The sequence below is a fragment of the Periplaneta americana genome, chromosome 16 (assembly GCF_040183065.1).
Source record: "Periplaneta americana isolate PAMFEO1 chromosome 16, P.americana_PAMFEO1_priV1, whole genome shotgun sequence".
Taxonomy (NCBI): domain Eukaryota; kingdom Metazoa; phylum Arthropoda; class Insecta; order Blattodea; family Blattidae; genus Periplaneta; species Periplaneta americana.
The window spans coordinates 12,556,898-12,568,147 of record NC_091132.1 but is presented as its reverse complement, the minus strand read 5'-3'; the positions used below and the strand labels follow the sequence as shown (position 1 = coordinate 12,568,147).

The 11,250-nt window shown below is 32.2% G+C and overlaps 1 protein-coding gene across 1 annotated transcript in view; it reads right to left on the bottom strand.

The window, feature by feature from the left end:
• Nucleotides 1-672: 672 nt before the first annotated feature.
• LOC138691909 (glycosyltransferase 25 family member-like) overlaps nt 673-11,250 on the bottom strand; it is a 124,618-nt gene continuing 114,040 nt past the window's right edge. The window contains exon 5 of the mRNA XM_069814515.1: nt 673-3,293. Coding sequence (XP_069670616.1) covers nt 3,125-3,293 — 169 coding nt within the window. The 3' untranslated portion in view covers nt 673-3,124. The remainder of the gene's footprint in view (nt 3,294-11,250) is intronic.

Here is an 11,250-nt window from a genome sequence, read left to right as displayed (position 1 = left end):
ATTTTTTTCATAGTAATTTTGTTTCAAAAAATTGTTCATACTCTGGAAATCTTACAGGGTGGAAGTGAAATAGCCTTAGAGATTTTCAGAGCGAATAGCTCATGTTGTATGTAACAAAAAACTATATGCATGGGCAACTCATAAATACACAGACGTGGACAAATTATTAACAAAATTGACGATTTTTATGATAATTCTGTTTACAAAATTTGATTTTTCAATTTAGATTACAGTTGACAATTTTGCATATTTCTATCATTACAATAGACAGAAATATGCAAAAATGTCAACTGTAGTCTAAATTGAAGAATCATATTTTGTAAAAATATATAATAAAAATCTGTAATTTTGTTAATAACTTGTAAATTAGCAAAAATGTCAACTACAGTCTAGATTGAAGGGTCAAATTTTGTAAAACTATAAAATAAAAATCTTTAGTTTTGCTAATAATTTGGAAATATCCAAAATGTCAACTGTATTCCAAATTGAAGAATCGAATTTTGTAAAAATATATAATAAAAACCTTCAGTTTTGCTAATAATTTGTAAATATGCAAAAATATACAATACAAATCTTAAATTTTGCTAATAATTTGGAAATACGCAAAAATGTCAACTGTAGTCTAAATTGAAGAATCATATTTTGTAATAATAAAAATCTCCAATTTTGTTAATAATTTGTAAATTAGCAAAAATGTCAACTACAGTCTAAATTGAAGAGTCAAATTTTGTAAAACTATAAAATAAAAATCTTCAGTTTTGCTAATAATTTGGAAATATCCAAAATGTCAACTGTATTCCAAATTGAAGAATCGGATTTTGTGAAAATATATAATAAAAACCTTCAGTTTTGCTAATAATTTGTAAAGATGCAAAAATATCAAATGTAGTCCAAATTGAAGGTTAAATTTTCTAAAAATATACAATACAAATCTTCAGTTTTGTTAATAATTTGGAAGTACGCAAAAATGTCAACTGTAGTCTAAATTGAAGAATCACATTTTGTACAAATATATAATAAAAATCTTCAATTTTGCTAATAATTTGTCCACGTCTGTATATTTATATCATAAACTTGTAACAAAAGTAAAAGAAATTATTTTCATCTGGATACCCCCTCATTGTGACAACGATGCATCTGATAGAGAAGCCAAACAAAGCACTAAAGATTCTACCAGCCTCGAGAATACCCTCTTACCACATCGAGATTTCATTTATCTCATAGACAGTAAATGTACAGAATCATGGATTCTGGACTGTCAATCCTTCCAGAAAACTTTTCGAAGTCAAGTCAAAATAATTTCAAGGAAAAATTGTTCCGGGACCGGGTATCGATCCCGAGACCCTTCACTTAGCGCACGAATGCTCTCCCGACTGAGCTACCCCAGGAACCATACACGATATCGTCACAATTTTTCCTTTATATCCACACAACTCAAATGGGCTGACAAGACGCCAGAACCCAACTTTGAGTGCACACAAATTCTGTGTGACTTAAATTGTGGCTTCCTGCTAACGTATCTATAGTAACGAATATATTATGCAAATCTGGCTTTCAGGTCATTGTCAACCCATTCGAATCACATTATCACATTATCAAATGGATGAACCGCAAGTTTGAGATAACTAAAATTCGCCTGTAATGGATGGGAGAAGAACCAATACATAGACACATGAGGACAGAAGAGGAACTGATTGATTGAAACTATATAAAATGGCGGAGACGTGGTTTGCGTTAAAGATAATAAAAGTATAAATCTCAAAATAATTTCCTCTAGAATCAACTCAAATGATAAACATAGATTAATTGTCTTGCATAACCAATCATAAAAAGACAATGTTTCAAAATGTATTATCCAAAGATAGAACTTTCATTAGGACGTCAACATCATATGCAGATAAATATAATCGTTTAAATTAATTCTCTTAAGCTACTGACATTAGCATGAACTTTGTTAAAGAAATTAATGTTTTTATCTTTCCTGGAACGATATAGATAGTAGTTTTCAGAATCTCAGTTTAATTGACATGATTAAAGCTTTTTTTTCCCGACAAAACTAATGGTACCGTATCTACATACTGAATTGAAAACAAAATACTTATGGCACGCGTTCTCTCCAATCCTTCAAATATTGTTTTTGGTCAAACAAAAAATTTCAAAATAAAGTTTCAAATACATTAGTTGCAAACAACGTTGCTCAGGCGTTATACATCTAAAAATAATGTCTGTGAATATCCATATCAAAATGCCTTATTTTAAATTGGTACTACGGTATGCTTGTACACGCTATCCAGAGAAAGAATAAAATGATGTAAACTGTAGAAAACAAACTACAAACGGGAATTTATCGCTTCTCCGTTGTTAAACATTCATGGCACCATATTGAATAATATCAATAGATCTGTTTGCATGGCAACAAACAAAAGAAAAACGTTCTTCTTTATATTCTTTACATATCTGTACCTATATTTATTTATTCAACATCTAATAAAATAACCTGCCTCTATGTTGAAGCGTAGTGTATAAAGTTATAGCTTACACTCACTTTTATTGCTTGTATTTCCATTTGTGTTTTATAATCAATCGCTGCCATTCCGACGAGTGATTTTTGTAAATTTCTAACCACTCGTTTCTGGCAACAGTAACATGAATATAAAATATAACTTTATAACAGGCTAGCCTACTTAATACTAAATTCTTATAATATTTATTATAACGATTTATTAAAAGGTATTGGATGCAATTTCTTTGCTATAAGAGAGATGTCATACATTCTTGGAAATTATCCACTCGTGAATAAAATCCTACTTTACTCTTTTATAGCATAAATTACTGTTAACAGATCTTTAAAAACATAACAAAAATGGCAATATCTTTCTAAGACTATTTTTATGAGAGAAAACGTGTGATCCTTCAAAGAGCCAATCAGAGATCTCAAGATCACGTGCATGTGTTTACACCACTTTATTCTTTCATTGGACAGAGTTGAGGATAATTTTGTTTTCTTACAGTGTAGCATACCTGCTCAATCATACAGTTTTTTTTTTCAAAAGTAGTCAATGCATACGTTTTATAAAGAACACGCCTCTTACAGTAAAACTGAAAACTAAACCGTAGCAGGACATTAAAGATCCTCCTTCGTGGCAGGCGGAGGAGCGGGAGTGATGACGGTGGAGTCCTCCGTGTCGCTGACGTAACCCTTCTCGCCGGTGTAGTGCGTGGGATATAACAGCAGGGGCGCAGCTGACAGGGCCACAAGATCCCGCTGAGGGAAGTAACCCTTCCACGTGTCCCTGAAACACGGGTACACAGTGCTATTCATCGCCAGTCTTCCACTTCTATTAGTAGGACAAATAAGGTAGAGTTCCTTTATCTATCAACCGTTTTGTACTCTACACCAGCGTTTCTCAAACTTTTTTTCAAGTGGGGACCACTTTTTTACGTCAGAACAGTTTCGCGGACCACCTTACTCTTCTTCCCTTCGAAAGTAAATTTGTAGCGTATTTTAATACCAGCAGACTTATATTTTAAAAATATAATAAATAAATAAATAAATAAGGTAAATAAATAAATAAATAAATACATAAATAAATAAATGTTGGTACTCACATTAATGAGATGGATAAGCCTGCACAGTTGTTCTATAGTGGACGTACGCTGGTAAGCTTAAGTCGGTGATCGTCACATACATCGAGTCGATTTTGGTACTTTTTTATTAGAGTTAGTGATGAAAACCCTTTCTCACACAGATACGTAAAAGCAAACTGAATTATAGGCCTAATCTCTAAAGTTCACTATATTCTCCTTTCATTTGTTATGAAGTCCAGAAATTAACCGTACCTTCCGCTTGGAATTTCATTTTAAGTCCGGTGTCATTCGACAGTTCAATTAACTGTTCTCTTTCACTCAATGAAAGTTTGTTATTTTCAATATCTCAATGAAAGGGGTCACGAACCCATGAAAATTCGTCATATTTACTTGGAAAATAATTTTCAGATTGTGGCCTCAGAGTTTCGAGATGCGAAAATATGTCATTGCATAATTCTTTTCTAATAACGAAATCATTTTCAACCAAAAAAGACTCTAGGGTTGGAAATAGTGAAAAAATCCTCTGTTTTACGGAACTGCCCCATAAATCAAGTTTCCTCTTGAACATCTTTATTTTCTTATGCGCAATGAGAACAATGAGAAAGATTTAGTTCGTTTAGTTTGAATTTGGTATTCCCAAGAAACTAGTTCGATTAATTTATTTAAATTCAAATATACAGAATAAAGAAACATAATTACAAAACAAACAAAGAGAAATACAAATAAAATAATACAAGCAATATAAAAAGAAGATATAGTAGTATTAACAAAATTTGAGACCGAATGAGCAGCGCTCGTGCTCGGTCGCAGTTCAGATATAATATTAAAATAAAAAAATAATAATATAAATAAATAAGTAAAATAAAATAGGAACTAAAATATAATTACAGCGGCAATGGAATTATATAATATAATATTAACACTAGAGAAGAATAATATCGCACGTGAAAAGTAGGACTAATATATATTTCAAAATTATAGAATACAAATATAATATAGGTTGATTAATTCATACACATAGGCTACAAATTTATTTAATCAAATTGAAGATATTAACAAGTTTCTAATTTTCTTGTTATATGTTAGTGGGTTACATGTTAGAAGTTCTGGGTGTAATTTAGTTAAAGCATTGTACAACCGAGGGCCAAAATTTATGCTATGCTTTAGACCAGCAGATGTGAGACATTTTAGGTTCTACTAATGTTGAATTAATATTTCGTCTTGTGTCATAATTGTGTGTCTGTAATACAAACTTATTACGATTTTTATGATAAAATTTTAACAGCGTATACTTATAAATTTGTTCAATATTAAATACATTAAATTCAGAATAAATTAATTTAGTTGGATAATCGAAACGTTTCTTCAAACAAATTTTAATTATTCGTTTTTGTAGTAAATTTAGCGGACTAAGGTTAATTTTTGTACTTCCACCCCAAACAATTATACCATATTGAATGATAGACTGAATAATGGCCAAATAAACATTTCGTAGAACTCTAATAGGTAAGTAGCATCGAAGATTAACGAATTTATAAATTGTTTTACGAAGCCTCTTACAAAGATAAGTAATGTGATGAGGTCATTTTAAATTCTGATCAATAATGACACCCAGATATTTGACATACGTGGCTTCTTTCAAAGGTGGACATTTACAACTTTTGGGATCTAAACAATTTTCACTGTGTACTATAGTCTATATTTATCGCTAAATTTTAAATTTTGAACACTGGCAGCTGTTAACGAAAAAGGAACTAAAGTTGATTTAGATATATTTAAAGAAAGGAAGTTGGAATTAAGCCATTTTTTAACAATGTTAGCACCTATATTAGCATTTCTATATGCTTCCTACCAAGAAAAACCACTGAAAATAACTACTGTATCATCCGCATATGAATATATAGATCCATTAAATGTTTCTAAATTTATATTTAGCAGATCATTAACATATATTAGAAATAAAATAGGTCCCAAAATTGTTCCTTGCGGTACACCTATATCAATATATTTGTATTCACTAAATTGATCTTCAATTTTGGTCATTTGCCTTCTGTTACTAAAATATGATTGGAATAATTTTAAAACTATACCTCTAACTCCAATAGTATGTAGTTTGTCCAAAAGTAAATTATGATTGATAGTGTCAAAAGCTTTCCGTAGATCCAAGAAAATACCCAAACATTTGTTTCCGATATCTAGTTCATTGATAATTTTTCCAGTAACATTAATAAGAGCATCATAAGTAGAAATATTATTGCGGAAACCAAACTGATTTTTAGAGAGGATTTTATGTTTTTCTAAATAATTTATTAATCTATTCTTTAAACATTTTTCAAGCAATTTGGATAATGTTGGAAGTAAAGATATAGGTCTATAGTTGTTTAAATTATTTTTATCTCCAGATTTATATATTGGAATTAAAAATAACATAAATATGGAGATAAAAATAATTTAAAATGTGTCTCAGTGAAACATACAGCAGAGTCCGTATAGGTCAGTTTCTATCTGATGCTTTTTCAATTCACTGTGGGCTAAAGCAGGGAGATGCACTATCACCTTTACTTTTTAACTTCGTTCTAGAATATGCCATTAGGAAAGTTCAGGATAACAGGCAGGGTTTGGAATTGAACGGGTTACATCAGCTTCTTGTCTATGCGGATGACGTGAATATGTCAGGAGAAAATCCAAAAACGATTAGGGAAAACACGGGAATTTTACTGGAAGCAAGTAAAGCGATCGGTTTGGAAGTAAATCCCGAAAAGAGAAAGTATATGATTATGTCTCGTGACCAGAATATTGTACGAAATGGAAATATAAAAATTGGGGATTTATCCTTCGAAGGGGTGGAAAAATTCAAATATCTTGGAGCAACAGTAACAAATATAAATAACACTCGGGAGGAAATTAAACGCAGAATAAATATGGGAAATGCGTGTTATTATTCGGTTGAGAAGCTTTTATCATCTAGTCTGCTGTCAAAAAATCTGAAAGTTAGAATTTATAAAACAGTTATATTACCGGTTGTTCTGTATGGTTGTGAAACTTGGACTCTCACGCTGAGAGAGGAACATAGGTTAAGGGTGTTTGAGAATAAGGTGCTTAGGAAAATATTTGGGGCTAAGCGGGATGAAGTTACAGGAGAATGGAGAAAGTTAGACAACGCAGAACTGCACGCATTGTATTCTTCACCTGACATAATTAGGAATATTAAATCCAGACGTTTGAGATGGGCAGGGCATGTAGCACGTATGGGCGAATGCAGAAATGCATATAGAGTGTTAGTTGGGAGACCGGAGGGAAAAAGACCTTTGGGGAGGCCGAGACGTAGATGGGAGGATAATATTAAAATGGATTTGAGGGAGGTGGGATATGATGATAGAGACTGGATTAATCTTGCACAGGATAGGGACCGATGGCGGGCTTATGTGAGGGCGGCAATGAACCTTCGGGTTCCTTAAAAGCCATTTGTAAGTAAGTAAGTAAGTAAGTTTTGAGAATACATCTGGAAGATATGCCAATGTACTTAGCCACATGTCATCCGCTGATGTGCAGGGAAAAGATGGCGAGAAACATCTGTTCATAGTGCTTTAAATTCCTCATTTATTGCTGAGAGTCGAGTGGGAATTCGTTAGACAGATAGGGTAATAAATTTCATAAAATATCAGTACTGGGAGAAAAAGTGAAAGGTGATTGCCATGTGTCATTTTCAAACGCTGAGATTTTCGCGGACCACAGTTTGAGAAACGCTGGTCTAGACTATTCAGAATCGGTTACATGAAGGTAAAAGGAGTAAAGACGGTAGGAAAAAAGCAGAAAAGACAGAATTCCACGAAAAAAAAAAGCTGTACTGCCGCTCAATACACCACAAAACTCGAATCATCTGCTAGGAATGAACCCCAGAACCACTGCTGACAAGTCATAACTCGATTATACCCGAACGTACAAAGAAGTTGTTACATTGTAAGTCCACATGGGTCAAGTACCAATATACGTCAAAAGTCAGAAACAAGTTCCCATGGCACTTCAGATATCAGAGACCTGCTTCAGTTACATATCAAAAGTGGCAACTTTCTTCCCGTCATACTCTAGAAAAAAATACATGTGTATTCGTCATATTTGCTAAATGAGAAATCTATTGCCATCATTGTATAGAAACGAGAGACCAGTATTAATCATATCTCAGAAGTCAAGTATTTATTCTTGTAAAACCTTAAAAAACCGGCGTTATATCTTAATAAAGTATCTATTCTCATAGGGTATATCTTATATAATATTTTATAAGCAAAGGCTTGTATTAATATATTAGAAATGAGATATCTGTACCCATCATACTCATACTTTAGAAGCAAAAGACATGTATTCATCATATCTTAAAAGTGGGTTATTTGTTTTATCATACTTTAGAAGCGAAAGACAATGTATTCATCAGATCTTAGAAGTGGGTTATCTGTTTCATCATACTTTAGAAGCAAAATACATGTATTCATATCTTAAAAGTGGGTTATCTGTTTTCATCATACTTTAGAAGCGAAAGACATGTATTTATCATATCTTAAAATGAGTTATTTGTTTTCATCATATTTCAGAAGCGAAAGACATGTATTCATCACATCTTAAAAGTGGGTTATTTGTTTTATCATACTTTAGAAGCGAAAGACAATGTATTCATCACATCTTAGAAGTGGGTTATCTGTTTTCATCATACTTTAGAAGCAGAAGACATGTATTTATCATATCTTAAAAATGGGTTGTTTTCATCATACTTTAGAAGCGAAAGACATGTATTCATCATATCTTAGAAGTGGGTTATTTGTTTTCATCATACTTCAGAAGCGAAAGACATGTATTCATCACATCTTAGAAGTGGGTTATATGTTTTCATCATACTTCAGAAGCGAAAGACAATGTATTCATCACATCTTAGAAGTGGGTTATCTGTTTTCATCATACTTCAGAAGCGAAAGAAAATGTATTCATCACGTCTTAGAAGTGGGTTATTTGTTTTCATCATACTTCAGAAGCGAAAGACATGTATTCATCACATCTTAGAAGTGGGTTATATGTTTTCATCATACTTCAGAAGCGAAAGACAATGTATTCATCACATCTTAGAAGTGGGTTATCTGTTTTCATCATACTTTAGAAGCGAAAGAAAATGTATTCATCACATCTTAGAAGTGGGTTATCTGTTTTCATCATACTTCAGAAGCGAAAGACATGTATTCATCACATCTTAGAAGTGGGTTATATGTTTTCATCATACTTCAGAAGCGAAAGACAATGTATTCATCACATCTTAGAAGTGGGTTATCTGTTTTCATCATACTTCAGAAGCGAAAGAAAATGTATTCATCACGTCTTAGAAGTGGGTTATCTGTTTTCATCATACTTCAGAAGCGAAAGAAAATGTATTCATCACATCTTAAAAGTGAGTTAGTATCTGTTTTCATCATACTTCAGAAGCGAAAGAAAATTTATTCATCACATCTTAGAAGTGGGTTATCTGTTTTCATCATACTTCAGAAGCGAAAGAAAATGTATTCATCACGTCTTAGAAGTGGGTTATCTGTTTTCATCATACTTCAGAAGCGAAAGAAAATGTATTCATTACATCTTAAAAGTGAGTTAGTATCTGTTTTCATCATACTTCAGAAGCGAAAGAAAATTTATTCATCACATCTTAGAAGTGGGTTATCTGTTTTCATCATACTTCAGAAGCGAAAGAAAATGTATTCATCACGTCTTAGAAGTGGGTTATCTGTTTTCATCATACTTCAGAAGCGAAAGAAAATGTATTCATTACATCTTAAAAGTGAGTTAGTATCTGTTTTCATCATACTTCAGAAGCGAAAGAAAATTTATTCATCACATCTTAGAAGTGGGTTATCTGTTTTCATCATACTTCAGAAGCGAAAGAAAATGTATTCATCACGTCTTAGAAGTGGGTTATCTGTTTTCATCATACTTCAGAAGCGAAAGACATGTATTCATCACATCTTAAAAGTGAGTTAGTATCTGTTTTCATCATACTTCAGAAGCGAAAGAAAATTTATTCATCACATCTTAGAAGTGGGTTATCTGTTTTCATCATACTTCAGAAGCGAAAGACAATGTATTCATCACATCTTAGAAGTGGGTTACCTGTTTTCATCATACTTCAGAAGCGAAAGACAATGTATTAATCACATCTTAGAAGTGGGTTATCTGTTTTCATCATACTTCAGAAGCGAAAGAAAATGTATTCATCACATCTTAGAAGTGGGTTATCTGTTTTCATCATACTTCAGAAGCGAAAGACAATGTATTCATCACATCTTAGAAGTGGGTTATCTGTTTTCATCATACTTCAGAAGCGAAAGACATATATTCATCACATCTTAGAAGTGGGTTATCTGTTTTCATCATACTTCAGAAGCGAAAGACAATGTATTCATCAGATCTTAGAAGTGGGTTATCTGTTTTCATCATACTTCAGAAGCAAAAGACATGTATTCATCACATCTTAGAAGTGGGTTATCTGTTTTCATCATACTTCAGAAGCGAAAGACATGTATTCATCACATCTTAGAAGTGGGTTATCTGTTTTCATCATACTTCAGAAGAGAAAGACAATGTATTCATCACATCTTAAAAGTGAGTTAGTATCTGTTTTCATCATACTTCAGAAGCGAAAAAAAATTTATTCATCACATCTCAGAAGTGGGTTATCTGTTTTCATCATACTTCAGAAGCGAAAGACAATGTATTCATCACATCTTAAAAGTGAGTTATCTGTTTTCATCATACTTCAGAAGCGAAAGAAAATGTATTCATCACGTCTTAGAAGTGGGTTATCTGTTTTCATCATACTTCAGAAGCGAAAGACATGTATTCCTCACATCTTAGAAGTGGGTTATCTGTTTTCATCATACTTTAGAAGCGAAAGACATGCACTTATCATATCTTAAAAATGGGTTATTTGTTTTCATCATACTTTAGAAGCGGAAGACATGTATTCATCATATATTAGAAGTGGGTTATTTGTTTTATCATACTTTAGAAGCGAAAGAAAATGTATTCATGACATCTTAGAAGTGGGTTATCTGTTTTCATCATACTTCAGAAGCGAAAGAAAATGTATTCATCACATCTTAGAAGTGGGTTATCTGTTTTCATGATACTTCAGAAGCGAAAGAAAATGTATTCATCACATCTTAGAAGTGGGTTATCTGTTTTCATCATACTTCAGAAGCGAAAGAAAATGTATTCATCACGTCTTAGAAGTGGGTTATCTGTTTTCATCATACTTCAGAAGCGAAAGAAAATGTATTCCTCACATCTTAGAAGTGGGTTATCTGTTTTCATCATACTTTAGAAGCGAAATACATGCACTTATCATATCTTAAAAATGGGTTATTTGTTTTCATCATACTTTAGAAGCGAAAGAGATGTATTCATCATATATTAGAAGTGGGTTATTTGTTTTTTCATACTTTAGAAGCGAAAGAAAATGTATTAATCATATCTTAAAAAGAGGGTTATCTGTTTTCATCATACTTCAGAAGTGATCTTAAAAGTGGGTTATTTGTTTTCATCATACTTCAGAAGCGATCTTAAAAGTGGGTTTTCTGTTTTCATCATATTTCAGTAGCGATCTTAAAAGTGGGTTTTCTGTTTTCATCA